At 45.6% G+C, this 19,126-nt stretch overlaps 1 protein-coding gene across 6 annotated transcripts in view; it reads right to left on the bottom strand.

Annotated features, from left to right (window-relative positions):
- The window catches only part of trub1 (TruB pseudouridine (psi) synthase family member 1), a 61,839-nt gene extending 43,018 nt beyond the window's left edge, over positions 1–18,821 (bottom strand). For 2 of the 6 annotated variants that reach the window (XM_072239592.1, XM_072239596.1), the window contains exons 1-4: positions 18,668–18,754; positions 14,940–15,016; positions 13,621–13,716; positions 12,056–12,111 (exon numbers count right to left, since the gene is read on the bottom strand). In XM_072239592.1, the coding sequence (XP_072095693.1) occupies positions 12,056–12,111; positions 13,621–13,659 (95 nt within the window). In that variant the 5' untranslated portion in view covers positions 13,660–13,716; positions 14,940–15,016; positions 18,668–18,754. Of the gene's footprint in view, positions 1–12,055; positions 12,112–13,620; positions 13,717–14,939; positions 15,017–18,667 lie in introns of all 6 variants that reach the window. The other 4 variants (XM_072239593.1, XM_072239595.1, XM_072239590.1 and 1 more) reach the window with 4 other exon arrangements.
- Positions 18,822–19,126: the final 305 nt, after the last annotated feature.

Raw genomic sequence — 19,126 nt, 5'->3', positions numbered from 1 at the left:
AACTCTGATGAGCTTTCATTTCCAAGACAGTACCCAAAGCAATGTTCATTACCATGTCTGTCTGAACACAACAAGTGATCACAAACAGATCTGACTACAATAAAAGTGGAATCAACTAAGGGACATTGTTTTAATATTATTACCTTTCCAATTACATTTCCTTAGGGTTTAAATTTTGAATTGTATTTGGATTAAAAAAGCTATCTTATTTGATGTTCAAAAGACTGATATAAATCAGGGCAACAAGTAATTTTTACATAATTTTTTTGCAGTATAACCATTGGATTTTAACAGAAATATTGTCTAATATCTCCAAGGTAACAAAGCAGTTGATTTTTCCTTTGTTCTCCTTTGAAGTGCACAGCTGAATTAGTTGGAAGTTAAAACAAGGAAGGTTTAGCTGCACAGACCTTCACCCACATACAGATCTAAAATGAAACAGAAAGCCAGCATCATTCCATCACTGAAAAGACAATCACAATGAAACCCTAAATATCACAGCACTTACTTTTGTGCACAAACTGAACTTAATATAAAAAATCAACCCAAACTGCTTCAGGAACGCAGCAAAGTCAAACAGCATGGGGGAGGGGGGAGGGAAGAAAAAGACAAAACAAAAACTGTCTCCACAGTCACTACCTTCACAACTCTCTCCATCCACTTTGCACTATATACCTTTCTTTTCCTGGTCTGTCTCAAACTATCACCCACCTGCCTGTTTCCCAACTCCATCCCACCACACCCGCCCCCCCCTCCCGGCTCCTTCCGCTACTCATCACCCTTTACTTTTCTTCAGTCTAACCAGCCGGTCTCAGCCCTTCGCCTTTCCTCTTTATACTGGGTAACTGCCCTCTCACTCTCAATCCTAATACAAGACCTTGACCCAAAATGCCAAAAATTCCTTTCCTTCTATTCACAGAATTCCTCCAGTAGTCTATTTTGTTCCAGATTACAGCATCTGAGGTCTTCTGTCACTGCTGAGCCTAATACCATAAGTTTGTTGATCAAATTGCAGAATAAATAATGGTTTAAATATATCCATGGTTCCTTGAAGTTGTCATAAGGGGGGGGGGGGAGTGCATAGGGAGGGTGCGGGTAGTGGGGATGAGCTCCCACTTACTAGGCACATGCCTCAAATAGCCTCTGACAACCAAGTCCAGCTGCGGGCCTTCAAGTAGCTCCTAAGCCGAGTAGAACTGTTTCTGCTGACAGAAGGGGAAAAGCGGGTTAAGGCGACCTTAAGATCAGTTGTTCCCAGCAGGAGGGGCTTGTCAGCCATAATTAGCAGCTCCCCTAAGAGGAGGAAAACTTAGATCTCAAACCTCCATTTATGGGGAAGGCTTTGGGCATAAACCCCAAGGGAAATCCAGACCTGGAGTCCCTAAGGCAGTTCATTGCTGACTGGCAACTGCTTTGCCACTGCTAGAACCAAACTGTTAGTGGTCTCTGCCATTCCTTTGAATTCATCAGCAGCATGGAGAGAGGGAGCCTGCTGCACGGCCAACAGCTTGCTTTCCATATCGTATTGTCCTAGTTTATGTACTGGCTTGCATATACATAGACAGCTAGGAGGCATCATCCATGGTTAATCAACAGAGGGCCTCAAATATATCCATCTTATTCCAGAGCACAGGATCATCAACACATACTTTGGAAAGACAAGGGCAGCGTAGAAACCAAAGTGCAAAATCCAGTGGATGTGATATAATCTGGGTCAAGCTGTCCTCTGATGAAATCCACAAAATGCCCTCTCCGATCTTTTTTATCTTCAACTTCCCAAGACTGAGGTCTAAGCATCAAATACAAATTGCATTCATTGTATTGACTTGAGCAGCAGAATGTCCTATTCATGGTTTTACCCCATCATTTTTTTCTTGTAGAGAAACTTCCCTCAACAGGAGTCCATCACAGTTGAGTAGTTAATGCTGAGATAAGCATCAGACTGATTTACAAACAGGCAATGTCGACACAGGATTCTGCAGATGTTGGAAACCTACAGCAACACACAAAATGCAGCAGAATCTCAGAAGGTCAAGCAGTATCTATAGGAATGAAAAAACTGTTGATGTTTCAGGCTGAGAACTTTCATCAGGACTGGAAAGGAAGGGGGAAAAAGTCAGAATGAGAAATGGGGAGAGGGGAATGAGTACCAGTGAGAAGCAGATAGGTGAAGCCGGGTGGGTGGGGTTGGGAGATGAAGCAAGAAGCTGGGTGGTGATAGGTGGGAAAGGTAAAGGGCTGGAGAAGGAATCTGATAGGAGTGGACCATAGGAGAAAGGAAAAGGGACACCAGGGGGAGGAGATAGGCAGGTGAGGAGAAGAGAAGAGGTAAGGGGGGGGGGGCCAGAGTGGGGAATTGAAGAAGCGGGAAAGTAGAGGGAGAAAAAATTACTGGAAGCTGGAGAAATCGCTGTTCATGCCATCGGGTTGGAGGCTACTCACGGCATATGAGGCGCTGCTCCTCCAACCTGAGAGTAGCCTTATTGTGGCAATAGAGGCTACAGAATGACATGTTGGAATGGGAATGGGGAATGGAATTAAAATGGTTGGCCACCCAGAAATCCTGCTTTTTAAGAGGTGCAAAGGTGCTTGGCACAGCAGTCCCATAATCTATGTCGGATCTCACCAATGAAGAGGATATAACAGATGACCCCCAACAGATTCGCAGGTGAAGTGCCAGAAGCGCGATTTGTGGGGACAGGTGAATGGACAAGAGAATCATGGAGAGAGCAATCCCTGCGTAAAACAGAGAATGGTGTGGGGTGGGGTAGGGATAGGTAAAGAAGTATTTGATGGTAGGGTCCTGTTGAAGGTGGGGGAACTTGCATTGAATGATGTGCTAATGAATTGATAATGGTTTAATACATTTGTCCTCTTAACCAACCCGCACCCTTCCTCACCACAACCGCCCCCCCCCATCACACACACAAATTGAAATGGTATATGGAAAGACACTGATGACATGAGCATAAAATCAAATAGGACAACTGCCCACAGTAAATGTTGAACTTTGTATTTTATGATCCCACAGGAAACCCCTGTATCTTTTTTAAAAATGAATAAATTAACCTTCCAAATAGAGATATTTATTCAAATACATCAAAAAATCCAATCTGTCTCAATTCAAGGTTACCTTCTGTGCATTAAAGATGGTAAAAAAAATTCAACATAAAGGTGCATCTAACAGTATGTCATTTTGATGCATGTTACAATCTGAATGATAATTATTCTGAAAATATATATTTTTGGATAACAAGATGGCTAACTCCTCCATTTCTCTTCCCCACTATCATATTGTAATAATGCACGGTAATTTTTATATCAAAACCTTCAATGACAGCAGAACAATCTTTAAGGAGATTCAAGAATTTCTTTTCTCTAGGGAGTTGTCCTATCAGTCACAATCCTCACTCCAGTATGGAAAATTTAATTTAAAATACTGCAGAATCTGAAGCAGTGGAATGGTAGATCACAGTTGCAGGCAGTGAGATGATATATATCTATTAATCCAGTGGGTACGCACACTGTACAAAGACTGCCCGAGGTAGTTTTCTCTTCACTTTATCAGTTACACTTGATTTACAACAAAGAGTACACATTAAGAAGGGAGATTAGAAAATTATTTCAGTACAGCATTTACTGGCTGGCTCAGTACATTTGAAGAGCCAAATGTGGTTGAATCCTAATCACGACATGGGCACCTGGTGCAATGCCAAGTGGTGAATTTCTGACTCTTGACAGTTCTTTCTAAAGCAAACATATTTGAAAAAGAGAACTTAACAAAGGAATACAGTGAATCGCAAATCACTATTAACAACCCCTGCATTGACACGAACTATTACTGCAAGCAATGAGCTAAACTTTACAAAAGGCACTTAAAAAAAAAGCACACCCTTATTCTGTGCAGCTTCAAATAAGCCTGTAAGATGCTGCAATACTGGGTGGTTGCAGTGATAATATGAAAATACAAATGCTTCTGGATGAATTTCTAAATCACAATGTCATTTATGTTGACATGATCAAAGTAGTGCTTAAAGAAAATCATCAGTGCATCGCAACCTTTCAACGTAGTGATATTTGCTGGTTAATTTTTGAGATCACTAAGACTAACGATAATGCCACAGGTTTTCAGAACAAAATGTGGAATACAGATATCTAACAAAGGCACAGCGGTGCTTGTCACTTCTACCTCGGTGGCCAGGACTCAAAATAAATTGAGATTGACAATCTTTATTCAGAGATAACTATACCAGAGACTTTTGAAAGTCTCTCTACAGAGTCTAGATTAAGCACCAGCTGCAGAAACATAGCTACAATTCTAAAGTAGCTGTCTCAAGGCACAGAAATCACCTTTGCAGAAAATTAGGTTACTGACAGAATCACAGGCACAGTAGTATAGCAGTTAGTGTGACATTATTACACCTTGGGGTTGGAGGGTTGTCAGAGTTCGGAGTTCAGAGGGTCGGCACAACATTGTGGGCCGAAGGGCCTGTACTGTGCTATACTATTCTATGTTCTATGTTCAATTCTGATGTCATCTGTAAGGAGTTTATACATGGAATGTGTGGGTTTTTTCCGGGTGCTCCAGTTTCCTTCCACAGTCCAAAGACACTCTATTTAGTAGGTCAACTGGTCATTGTAAATTGTCCTGTGATTAGGCTGGAGTTAAATCGGTTGCTTCTGGGCAGCATGGCTTGAAAGGCTGGAAAAGCCTATTCCATGCTATATCGCAATAAAAAAATACTCCTTCTCATTTAAATAATAAACCTGACTATTAATCCTGGACCTCCATTGATAACATCATTTTGGAAAAAGGACTTCATTGTTTAGTATATCAAGCTTCCTCATAAACTGAATAGACATTAAACTTTTGCAACATTAAAGTACTAACTTATTTGTACTGTGGAAGTAACTATTTTTCAGTGAGATGCGAATTAGGTTTCACATACTTCACTGTTGGCCCCAGAACAGCAGGCAGTGTCATTAATGTGTTACTTTATGGGCAGCACTGCAAAGGTCAGCATTGTGATGTATTGGCATTAATGCTTAGCAAATGCCATATTCCAATTGCAATCATCCTGTCAATTAAACAGCATGCAGGTAATTTTCTGCCTGGTACAAATCCAGACAGCACTCTCTACTTATTACGATGGCTGTGCTGGAAGATGTAATTGGAAAATTGGCCAACATCCATTGAAATTCAGTACAAAACTGTTTATTCTCTACGCACACTGGGTGTCTGACGGTCTTTTTTAATGGGATCTTTTGGGCTTCTTTGTTTTGTGGTTGTCTGTAAGGCGACAAATCTCTTCTTTGTATAATGTTTACTACTTTAATAATAAATGTACTTTGAAAAAAGGAAAAGAAATGCTGCATTGTGATGCTGTACTTGTGCAGCGTTCCTACCACCCGGGACATGATCCCTTCTCGCTGGGACCCCCATCACCCGGGGCATGTTCCCTTCTCACTGGGACCGTCGTCACCCAGGACATGTTCCCTTCTCACTGGGACCCTCATCACCCAGGGCATGCTCCCTTCTCACTGGGACCCTCATCACCCAGGACATGTCCCCTTCTCACTGGGACCCCCATCACCCAGGACATGTTCCCTTCTCACCGGGACACCCGTCACCCAGGACATGTTCCCTTCTCACTGGGACCGGCGTCACCCAGGACATGTTCCCTTCTCACCGGGACACCCGTCACCCAGGACATGTTCCCTTCTCACTGGGACCGGCGTCACCCAGGACATGTTCCCTTCACACTGGGACCATCATCACCCAGGACATGGTCCCTTCTCACTGGGACCCCAATCACCCGAGACATGTTCCGTTCTCACTGGGACCCTGGTCACCCAGGACATGTTCCCTTCTCACTGGGACCCTCATCACCCGGGGCATGCTCCCTTCTCACTGGGACCCTCATCACCCAGGACATGTCCCCTTCTCACTGGGACACCCATCACCCAGGACATGTTCCCTTCTCACCGGGACACCCGTCACCCAGGACATGTTCCCTTCTCACTGGGACCGGCGTCACCCAGGACATGTTCCCTTCACACTGGGACCATCATCACCCAGGACATGGTCCCTTCTCACTGGGACCCCAATCACCCGAGACATGTTCCCTTCTCACTGGGACCCTGGTCACCCAGGACATGTTCCCTTCTCACTGGGACCCTCATCACCCAGGACATGTCCCCTTCTCACTGGGACCACCATCACCCAGGACGTGTTCCCTTCTCACCGGGACACCCGTCACCCAGGACATGTTCCCTTCTCACTGGGACCGGCGTCATCCAGGACATGTCCCCTTCTCACTGGGACCCTCATCACCCAGGACATGCTCCCTTCTCACTGGGACCCTTCACTACCCAGGACATGTTCCCTTCTCGCTGAGACCCTCATCACCCAGGACATGTTCCCTTCTCACTGGGACCCCCATCACCCAGGACATGTTCCCTTCTCACTGGGACCCTCATCACCCAGGACATGTCCCCTTCTCACTGGGACCCCCATCACCCAGGACATGTTCCCTTCTCACCGGGACCCCCATCACCCAGGACATGTTCCCTTCTCACTGGGACCCTCATCACCCAGGACATGCTCCCTTCTCACTGGGACCCTTCACTACCCAGGACATGTTCCCTTCTCGCTGAGACCCTCATCACCCAGGACATGTTCCCTTCTCACTGGGACCCCCATCACCCGGGACAAGTTCCCTTCTCACTGGGACCCTCGACACCCAGGACATGTTCCCTTCTCACTGGAACCCTTCACTACCCAGGACATATTCTCTTCTCGCTGGGACCCTCATCACCCAGGACATGGTCCCTTCTCACTGAGTCCCCCATCACCCAGGACATGTTCCCTTTTCACTGGGACCCTGGTCACCCAGGACATGTTCCCTTCTCACTGGGACCCTCGTCACCCAGGACATGTTCCCTTCTCACTGGGACCCTCATCACCCAGGACATGTTCCCTTCTCACTGGGACCCTTCACTACCCAGGACATATTCCCTTCTCGCTGGGACCCTCATCACCCAGGACATGGTCCCTTCTCACTGGGACCCTTGTCACCCAGGACAAGTTCCCTTCTCACTGGGACCCTCGACACCCAGGACATGTTCCCTTCTCACGGGACCCCCATCACCCAGGATATGTTCCTTTCTCACTGGGACCCCCATCACCCAGGACATGTTCCCTTCTCACTGGGACCCCCATCACCTGGGACATGTTCCCTTCTCACTGGGAACCCCATCACCCGGGACAAGTTCCCTTCTCACTGGGACCCTCGACACCCAGGACATGTTCCCTTCTCACTGGGACCCTCATCACCCAGGACATGGTCCCTTCTCACTGGGACCCCCATCACCCGGGACATGTTCCCTTTTCACTGGGACCCTGGTCATCCAGGACATGTTCCCTTCTCACTGGGACCCTCGTCACCCAGGACATGTTCCCTTCTCACTGGGACCCTCGTCACCCAGGACATGTTCCCTTCTCACTGGGACCCTCGTCACCCAGGACATGTTCCCTTCTCGCTGGGACCCCCATCACCCGGGACATGTTCCCTTCTCACTGGACCCTCGTCACCCAGGACATGTTCCCTTCTCACTGGGACCTCCATCACCCAGGATTGTTCCCTTCTCACTGGGACCCTTCACTACCCAGGACATGTTCCCTTCTCACTGGGACCCCCGTCACCCAGAGCATGTTCCCTTCTCACTGGGACCCCCATCACCTGGGACATGTTCCCTTCTCACTGGGAACCCCATCACCCGGGACAAGTTCCCTTCTCACTGGGACCCTCGACACCCAGGACATGTTCCCTTCTCACTGGGACCCTCATCACCCAGGACATGGTCCCTTCTCACTGGGACCCCCATCACCCGGGACATGTTCCCTTTTCACTGGGACCCTGGTCATCCAGGACATGTTCCCTTCTCACTGGGACCCTCGTCACCCAGGACATGTTCCCTTCTCACTGGGACCCTCGTCACCCAGGACATGTTCCCTTCTCACTGGGACCCTCGTCACCCAGGACATGTTCCCTTCTCGCTGGGACCCCCATCACCCGGGACATGTTCCCTTCTCACTGGACCCTCGTCACCCAGGACATGTTCCCTTCTCACTGGGACCTCCATCACCCAGGATTGTTCCCTTCTCACTGGGACCCTTCACTACCCAGGACATGTTCCCTTCTCACTGGGACCCCCGTCACCCAGAGCATGTTCCCTTCTCACTGGGACCCCCATCACCTGGGACATGTTCCCTTCTCACTGGGAACCCCATCACCCGGGACAAGTTCCCTTCTCACTGGGACCCTCGACACCCAGGACATGTTCCCTTCTCACTGGGACCCTCATCACCCAGGACATGGTCCCTTCTCACTGGGACCCTTCACTACCCAGGACATATTCCCTTCTCGCTGGGACCCTCATCACCCAGGACATGGTCCCTTCTCACTGGGACCCTTGTCACCCAGGACAAGTTCCCTTCTCACTGGGACCCTCGACACCCAGGACATGTTCCCTTCTCACGGGACCCCCATCACCCAGGATATGTTCCTTTCTCACTGGGACCCCCATCACCCAGGACATGTTCCCTTCTCACTGGGACCCCCATCACCTGGGACATGTTCCCTTCTCACTGGGAACCCCATCACCCGGGACAAGTTCCCTTCTCACTGGGACCCTCGACACCCAGGACATGTTCCCTTCTCACTGGGACCCTCATCACCCAGGACATGGTCCCTTCTCACTGGGACCCCCATCACCCGGGACATGTTCCCTTTTCACTGGGACCCTGGTCATCCAGGACATGTTCCCTTCTCACTGGGACCCTCGTCACCCAGGACATGTTCCCTTCTCACTGGGACCCTCGTCACCCAGGACATGTTCCCTTCTCACTGGGACCCTCGTCACCCAGGACATGTTCCCTTCTCGCTGGGACCCCCATCACCCGGGACATGTTCCCTTCTCACTGGACCCTCGTCACCCAGGACATGTTCCCTTCTCACTGGGACCTCCATCACCCAGGATTGTTCCCTTCTCACTGGGACCCTTCACTACCCAGGACATGTTCCCTTCTCACTGGGACCCCCGTCACCCAGAGCATGTTCCCTTCTCACTGGGACCCCCATCACCTGGGACATGTTCCCTTCTCACTGGGAACCCCATCACCCGGGACAAGTTCCCTTCTCACTGGGACCCTCGACACCCAGGACATGTTCCCTTCTCACTGGGACCCTCATCACCCAGGACATGGTCCCTTCTCACTGGGACCCCCATCACCCGGGACATGTTCCCTTTTCACTGGGACCCTGGTCATCCAGGACATGTTCCCTTCTCACTGGGACCCTCGTCACCCAGGACATGTTCCCTTCTCACTGGGACCCTCGTCACCCAGGACATGTTCCCTTCTCACTGGGACCCTCGTCACCCAGGACATGTTCCCTTCTCGCTGGGACCCCCATCACCCGGGACATGTTCCCTTCTCACTGGACCCTCGTCACCCAGGACATGTTCCCTTCTCACTGGGACCTCCATCACCCAGGATTGTTCCCTTCTCACTGGGACCCTTCACTACCCAGGACATGTTCCCTTCTCACTGGGACCCCCGTCACCCAGAGCATGTTCCCTTCTCACTGGGACCCCCATCACCTGGGACATGTTCCCTTCTCACTGGGAACCCCATCACCCGGGACAAGTTCCCTTCTCACTGGGACCCTCGACACCCAGGACATGTTCCCTTCTCACTGGGACCCTCATCACCCAGGACATGGTCCCTTCTCACTGGGACCCCCATCACCCGGGACATGTTCCCTTTTCACTGGGACCCTGGTCATCCAGGACATGTTCCCTTCTCACTGGGACCCTCGTCACCCAGGACATGTTCCCTTCTCACTGGGACCCTCGTCACCCAGGACATGTTCCCTTCTCACTGGGACCCTCGTCACCCAGGACATGTTCCCTTCTCGCTGGGACCCCCATCACCCGGGACATGTTCCCTTCTCACTGGACCCTCGTCACCCAGGACATGTTCCCTTCTCACTGGGACCTCCATCACCCAGGATTGTTCCCTTCTCACTGGGACCCTTCACTACCCAGGACATGTTCCCTTCTCACTGGGACCCCCGTCACCCAGAGCATGTTCCCTTCTCACTGGGACCCTCGTCACCCAGGACATGTTCCCTTCTCACTGGGATCCCCGTCACCCAGGACATATTCCCTTCTCACTGGGACCCACGTCACCCAGGACATGTTCCCTTCTCACTGGGACCCTCGTCACCCAGGACATGTTCCCTTCTCACTGGGACCCAATCACCCAGGATATGTTCCTTTCTCACTGGGACCCCCATCACCCAGGACATGCTCCCTTCTCGCTGGGACCCCCATCACCCAGGACGTGTTCCCTTCTCACTGGGACCCCCATCACCCGGGACATGTTCCCTTCTCACTGGGACCCTCAGCACCCAGGACATGTTCCCTTCTCACTGGACCCTCGTCACCCAGGACATGTTCCCTTCTCACTGGGACCCCCATCACCCAGGAGATGTTCCCTTCTCACTGGGACCCCCATCACCCAGGATTGTTCCCTTCTCACTGGGACCCTTCACTACCCAGGACATGTTCCCTTCTCACTGGGACCCCCGTCACCCAGGACATGTTCCCTTCTCACTGGGACCCCCCCATCACCCAGGACAGGTTCCCTCTCACTGGGACCCCCATCACTCTGGACAGGTTCCCTCTCACTGGGACCCCCATCACCCAGTGCCCTGTGTCCTTTCACCTCATTAACCAAGTGTCAGCACAGTTAATATTATTGAAATATTCCCACAATCACTGGACTTACTTTAAAGAACGCGTTATCTCATGAACTCGATACTTATTGCTTATTTATTTATTAATTCTTTCTTTCTTTTTTTATTTGCACAACTTTTCGTATTTTGCACAATGGTTAAACAAAAGACAAATGGTTTTTCATTGATTCTATTACTGTTATAATTCTATTATGGATTTATTGAGTATGCCAGCAAGAAAATGAATCTCAGGGTTGTATATGGTGACACACATGTACTTTGAACTGTGAATTTTTTGTTCAGATTCTGTGGGACATTGCTGCGGAATACAAGCTCGTCATTGTCTCATCACTGCCTCTTTTACTGTTGCCAGCTCCAACTTTTCCACTGCTTTGCCACTTACTGGCTACAGTATTTCTGATCATGAGGAAGAACGAGGAGGTCAAGCAAAATGGAAAGATTATCTAAGAAAAGGTTTGCACATAATAAGGGATGCAAGGGGAAGATATCGAGGCTGACACTTGGTTAATGAGGTGAAAGGACACAGGGCTTGATTGGGAGAGATGAGTTACAGCATAGCTGTCAGGAAGAAATGGAGAAAGGGATAACAGAAAAATGAATGAGAAATGAATGAAAGTGGAGGAATATAATCAACTGCAAATGATACGTTAGGCAATTACAGCCATTCTGTAAGGACTGGAAACGACAGTTGCAAGGACAGGTGAACACCACTAGATTGATAGCACAGAGCAAAGATAAATTGAACGTGACAAGGAAAACAAATTATGTCCAAAATACCAAGCCTTAAGAGGCATCCAGACTGAATGATAGTCATTGCTGAAAGGATCGTGCAACCTAATAAAGCCTTCGTGATCTGATCTCATCCCATGTCTGCCAATCCCTCCCCAGTGCTCCTCCATCCATTAACCTGCAACCCTCGCTCCACAGGAGCTATCAAGGAAACAAAAAACAGACATATTCATCTATTTTTAATAACATACAATTCTATAATATGAACTATTTAAGTGAAGCATCAATAAATGTTACGCATTCATGTCAAAGTTTAATCAAAGTGTGAGTTAAATTGATACATTTACAATTAAATACAAATAGATTCTTTAAACAGGACACCCAAATGCACTTGATGTACAAACTAGTGTTGCAGAGAACATATTATAAGGTATTAAATATTGAATCCACAGACTCAGTGAAGTCAGAAACAAACTGTATCCTTCATATATATTCGCACCTACCTTAGAGCCTGACAACATTCCACTGAGCATTTTGGTCCCTTTTCCAATTCCAACCACTATAGTCAAATAATAAAGGAAAACAGTAAATATTGACATGCAAAGACAGAAACAAAAGAAACTAAATCTGAAATGGAAACAGGAATGGCTAGAAGTGTGGCGTGGCATGCTGATCAGGGAAAAGATCCTAGGACCAGAATGGATGATCATCAGCCCAAGGCTCAAGTGCAGTTACCAGAAAGCAGAAGTATGAATCAAAGGGAGTTGTGTTGTTGGTGTCTAACTCACCAACTGGCCCTCATCTGGATTACAGTGTGCAATTCAGGATTCAATTATGGAAAAATTGATTGAGAAGCAGCAGGCAATGCAGATGATCCTTTCAGTAACAAAAGTTAAATTCCAAGGAAAAGTTAAGCTTGAGGTTTTTAAAACCAGTTTTCAAAAATTCATCATGGTGTTGCAATAGAGAAAAATGTGATGGGGATAATCCTGGAAGAGAGGTAACCTCTGTATTCTGGCCTTTTGGGTAATGGAAGGTCTCCCTTTCAGAATTCACAAATCACTACCCAAAAAAATTCGCTCTCAAGAGAATTTGTGAAAAAATAAACACCTTTTCTCAGCTCACATTCCTTGAAGCATGCAGATGATATGGTTTCACATTAACAAAAAAAAACTGTTGCGTACTATTTTCTAGGAGCACAATGCTACCCCGTCTCCCCATTACATGAGTTCACCTATAAGGAACTCTCAGCCACAAGAATGGCCCCTGAACTAACTTTTCAGGAATTGAAAGAATTACAAACATTTTATAGATCATCATGTAGAGTTGTTTACAAGCAGAAAATATGTCAAATCAAGTACGACTGAAGACCAAACAACAGGAATTCTGCAGATGCTGGAAATTCAAGCAACACACATAGAAGTTGCTGGTGAACGCAGCAGGCCAGGCAGCATCTCTAGGAAGAGGTGCAGTCGACGTTTCAGGCCGAGACCCTTCGTCAGGACTCACGAAGGGTCTCGGCCTGAAACGTCGACTGCACCTCTTCCTAGAGATGCTGCCTGGCCTGCTGCGTTCACCAGCAACTTTTAAGTGTGACGACTGAAGATCAAGTATTTTTATCCAATTATAATGTAACTTCACTTAACCTAGTGATCTGGTTCACCAGCACTTCAGTAAGAACATACTGGCACATGACTGATTTTGGACACACACATAAACCAGATGTTTCCTGCTCACTTATCCAACCAGATCTACATAAATTTTAAATCTACAGAATGCGTCGTTCAGAGGCTTCAAAAAGGTAAAGGGAGTTAATCAGCCAGCACCACAACAGGTTGGTCTCATCAAGAGGTGGATCCTAACACACTCATGAATACTGCTTGCTATTAAAGCCTGAATAAAGATCAAGGGAACAAGCAAATATTGACAGCAAAAAGTTCATTGTAATGCATCTGAAATAGCACAAGGATAAGACCGTGCGTAGCAATGACACCTTAAACAAAAGTCTATCGAAACAACTAAAAATGATCACTTTCCTTCATTGTTAAGTACATTAGTCACCTCTTACCAAGTACTCCTGATGCTGCGCTATCAAGCGTTCCTCCATGGCCCATTTTCAGAACTTGTTTCTTTCTTTTCTTTGGATGTTGCTTAATGCCAGCTTCTGTTTAATGCAGAACAATTAAAATATCAGATTGCATAACTCCATACAGCACTTTGAAGATTTATTAAATTATGACTCACAAATGCCATAGATAGTTTTAACAACTTTGTAGGATAGGAGGTGGTCGTTCGTGCAGCTGGTGCACATCACAAGTCCTGGTTATGCAACCACTGACACCAGGAACACAATCTCCGAAGGGTATTGATAGTGGCTGGGTAGGGTCACCCATCTTGTAAAGAGACTATGCAGAAGGTGGCAATGATAAACCACTTCCGTGGAAAAACCTGTCCAAGACCATGATCACCCACATCATATGACACGGCACATAATGACCTAAGAAATAAATTGAAATTTTTTAAATGCCCACATTGGAAATCACTCAGCTTACCGTGCAGTGTTTCCTGCATTTTCTGTTTCTATTTCAACAATTTTGTAGTTTGTTCAAACTAATTTTTTTGGAAATAGTTGAATAAAAAAAGTTTTGCTTTCTGATGCAAATGTTATTCTATATTTTATGTCTTCTGAAAAGACCATATATAGAGGTGAAGCTTTTAATTATTGCATTAAAAGACAGCTTTTTTAAAATCATTCCTCCACATTTTTAAAACATACATATCTGAAAAGGTGAGATTCAAGGAAGAAAGGCATGTCACATCCTAACACTGAAATCTCAAAGGCAACTGTCATCTTGACCTGAAATCAGTAACAATCTGACAGCAGGGTCTTCTAATTATAGTGTGGCAATGGCCTCTCATTCTCCACATCTTCCAATTTCTGTGACACAATGGCAATACGAAATACCAAAAAAGCAGTTAACTGCAAATGCATCACACTCAAGTTTGCTCACGTCTTCCTGACATCCACATAAGGCACATCCCAAAATTCTTTTCAACCTTTTTTAGGTCAATCAATGAATGAAATAAGTAGCTCTCCTATCAGCTTACAGATTGCTGAAAATTCTAAAGGCTTCACTTTCACTACCTTAACAATTCAAGTGTCAATCACTGTGTGAAGGTCATCATGACATTTGCTCTAAATTATCTTTTCCAGTCAAACTTTCTCCCTCTCATTCCAGGAGTCTAGATTTCATGCCAATTAATGTCTATTGTAACGTTCACAGACACTGCCTCAGCCACATCAATTCAATCAGAGCCACGAATTTTCCAACTTCACACCAAAAACATAATTTCAAATTAGAAATTGGCTAGGGTATAAATATTTACCTTGTCTTCAGGAATCTAAAGCGTTGCATTCATTTCGGTTTTCTTTTGTGTTTATACATCATTACGCTAGTAGAATACTTAGCAAATAAGAAGAAAGGAACATGTAATTACATATCCTTTTGTTCTGTTCCAAAAAATTTCACACCCAATTAAATACTTCTGAATTGATGTAACACTGGGAAGTGAAGTAGCCAAATTATATTTAACAAGATTGCAGCAGTATTATAAATAAAATTATATGTAATTTTCTATCATATTCTTTGAAAACATATGCCCCACCACTCTACTTCCAAGTTCGGGTAATCAGATCAGGTGCTTATTTAGGACAAATCTTCGCAGAGAACAGAGTCATTGACCCTGACCCCGACCATATGTGCCCCCTGTTGGAACTCCCTCTTCCCAACACCCTCAGAGCCCTCAAGAACTAAAACAAATCAAGAGAAATGCTGGGATTCCCTTGGTTTATTTTGGATACTCTGCCACCTAATTGGGAGAGGAGACTGTCACTAATCATTTTCGTCACCAGTCCTGCGCACTTATGCGGCCGTTAGATACTACACTGTGTTTAGAGCGAACTGTCTTTAAATAGTCTCACTTGTGGGTGCTAATGTTCAAAAAGCAGTGATTTTTGTCACTGATAATTGATGCAAAATAAGCAGTAAGACCAAATCGGCCAAAAGTGAAAATGAAACAATTTCACTACATCAGCAAGGTAAGAACTATGAAGAATTTGAAGGTATCTACAATTTGAATGTTACAATGAAAATTAAGATTTGGGGGATGCAATCATCAAAAGCATCGTATGAAGGCAGTCCATTATCTGCACTAGGTGCCTGCACTGATTCTGTTCATTTACAGCCAATCAGAAGAACATGGCAGCATTCACTGGATGAATTCCTCTGTCGATAACCATTAGGAACTAATACACTGTCTTCTAATACTGTAATAGCATTGGTAGTGTTCTAATTTGCTCTGTATTTCATTTAAATACATAATTTGTTACTTGGTTAAATGGTAGTTTGTATTTTTATACCTTTTTAACTATTCCCTTGAAACTTCGGCTAATTGGGACAGCCACTTAATTGGGTCAAAATAACTGGAATTCACTGTATTCAGTTCATAAAAGATGTTTTATGAAGCAAGAAATGAAGTGCTGGAAGAGCTGAGTGGGACGAAGAGCAAAGGGGACAATGTTCGGATTGAGATCCTACATGAGGACTGAGTGTGTAAAGGGAAGTTAGCCAACAGACTCACTTTCAAGGACTCTTTCCAACTCAACTTCTCAGTATTATATGTATTTGTGCAGCTTGCATTCTTGTGTTCCTTGGTTGGTTGTCGGTTTTGTTTATGTATAGTTTTTTGTGTAAAATTCTATCGCATTTCCTTTTTTCTGTAAAAGCCTACAAGGAAAGTAATCTCAAGGTAATATATTTGTACTTTTATAATATATTAGCTTTAAATTCTGAACTTTGAACCAGTAAAGGCGACACTTGCTACTGAAGGTGAGGTGGATGAGTGGGAAGAGAGGGGGAAAATGCTCTGTAAAATGATTTTTCTAGATAGCAAAATTGCTTCATCTGCACACATGGCAAGAAATGTGACATGAAAAGATAATTTAGTGTTTATTTATTTATTTTCTTTCCTCTCTCTCTCTCTCTCTCCCCCCCCCCATTATTTTCAGTCCTCAATTTTTTTATTGATTTTATTTTAGAGATGCAGCGTGGAACTGGCCCTTCTGGCCCAGCAAATCTTGATTTCATCCCGGCCTAATCACAGGCTAATTTACAATGACCAATCGACCTACTGACCAGTACGTTTCTAGACTGTGGCAGGGAACTGAATCACCCAGGGAAAACCCCTCACAGCCGACAGGGAGGATGTACAGACGACGCCCCGAGCTGTAATAGCATCACGCTGACTGCTTTGCTACCGTGGCCTAACAGGAAGATTGTACAAACATTTTTTCCCTAGAGAATGCTGGAACAGAACTCCCACATCCTCTGTAAGAAAGTTTGTATCTATGTGTTTCTTCTCCCTAGATCAGCTTTCCTATCCCATCACAACCTGGCTCAATCTAGCCTTTATTATGTTTCTACCTATCACTGCTAGCCTCTGTCCCTGTCTCATCAAGCTCTACCCCCGCCAACCTCACTCCATGTCCATTATTTGCACCCCCCACACACACCATATCCTTATCTGCCTCCAGCTGTGAGCTACCAGCCTGTCTCATCTCTCCCTCTCACTTCTATATACTGGTCATCTTCCCTTTAAACTCTCAGTCCTGATGCAGGGTCTCAAAATGCAACATTCAGCCATTCCTCTACCTAGACAGATGCCACAATGACCTGCTGAATTCTTCCAGCAATTTATTTTATGCCCTAGTTTCCCACTAACCTGAAATACATTGCGCTTGAATGAAACAAGTTGCAATATTCCTGCCAAATAGTCTTGACCCAAAACATCGACTGTACTTTTTTCATAGTTATTACCTGGCCTGCTGAGTTGCTCCAGCATTTTGAGCGTGTGGCTTGGATTTCCAGCATCTGCAGATTTTCTCTTGTTTGCAATATTAGTTACCCGTTTACATCTTCAATATCAATAATGACTAATACAATCAAACTCAGTATTTGAACAACTGAAACCAAAAGGTAGATGTTGTTCTGTTACTTGATGAAAATTAGCTCGCTAATCAACCTGAGGTATTCTGGTTTGCACAAATCACTGTCACATTATGCAGTGGATTTCTGCACGTCTTCACCAGTTTAGAAATTAATATGAATAATGATTTTTAAAATATCAATTCTCTTTCATGGGGGCACAATGCAATATCTTCCACAATATATTTAAAATAAAGCAAACTGCTTATAATGAAAAGAGTAACATATGCATTGGGTGGGTCCTCGCTATCAAAGGAGGTGTATGGCACTTCTTTCCTGCTGCAGGTCACCCTTGGGCAAGGTGTGGCACCTGTTTAGCAAACCCACCGCCCCCCCCCCAACCCCATCCCCAATCAGGGACATGTGAAGCCACAGGAGCAAGTGGTGGATGGTCGTATGAACAGCTGATGCACATCACAAGTCCTAGTTATGCGACCACTGACAGTATTGATAATGGCCACTCTTGTAAAGGCACTGCCCAGAAGAAGGCAATGGCAAACCACTTCTGCAGAAACATTTGCCAAGAATAATCGTGGTCAAAGACCATGATCACCTACGTCATACAACACAGCACATAATGAACCAACAAACGTATGCAACTCATCCCATTAAGAGCTAAAATATTAAAACAAGAGCCAGCCAATTCCTAAATTTATTAAATAACTAATCATAAACTCAATCTGTTTCTCTAAGAACCTTCAACCTGACACGTTATCTCAATTCATTTCTCCACAGACGCTGCCTGACCTGTTGAGTCTTTCGCAGCACTTTCTGTTTCCATCAACCAAGGTATTCCGCACATGCTGGAAATCTTGACCAACCCACACAAAATTCTGAGGGAACTCGACAACAGGAAGCATCTTTGGAGTGGATTTTCAGGGTCCCGGCCCGAAATGTTTATTGGCCTCCAGAGATGCTGCCTGATTTGCTGAGTTCCAACAGTACTTTCTGTTTTCGCTTCAGGTTTTGCAGCATCTGCAGCTGCTCCATTTGCCCCTTTGCACTGCCGATCACTCGAGGCCGGGGCAACACTGACAATTTACAACAAGGACTTCACTGAAACGCGTATACCTTCCAAAAGCTTGGATTTCAGGAGATTTAGCACGTCTGCTGAAGTAGGGCCTTTCTTTTTGTGAATTGCAAAGAGTCCGTTGAGACCCTGCAGCTTCTCGGCCAGTCCGATCTGCCAAGCACTCCCCGCCATGTTGCCCGGACTCTGCCCACAGGACCGCCTACGGTCATGATGTCATCAACGAGAGCGGGCCGCGTTGCCTTCTGGATCTTGTAGTCCAGGGCGGGAGACGCTGTTCGCTTGGGATTTGGAGAGCGATCGTGTCCCTGTGCTCTGCAGTTTAAAATTCAAATTCCGTGGTGAATTAAGTATTTAAAGGCAATCGTCAGAAATCTGAAATAAAAGCACAAAAATTGCTGGAAAACTCGCAGAGCAACTTTCAGCTCTGGGAATCTTCATCAGTGAGAAGGGATTATATGTCTAATTAATTGAACTATTAAAGGCAAATATTTCCACAG

This window comes from Mobula birostris, chromosome 21, assembly GCF_030028105.1.
Source record: "Mobula birostris isolate sMobBir1 chromosome 21, sMobBir1.hap1, whole genome shotgun sequence".
Classification (NCBI taxonomy): Eukaryota; Metazoa; Chordata; class Chondrichthyes; order Myliobatiformes; family Myliobatidae; genus Mobula; species Mobula birostris.
This window is presented reverse-complemented; position numbering and strand designations above follow the sequence as displayed.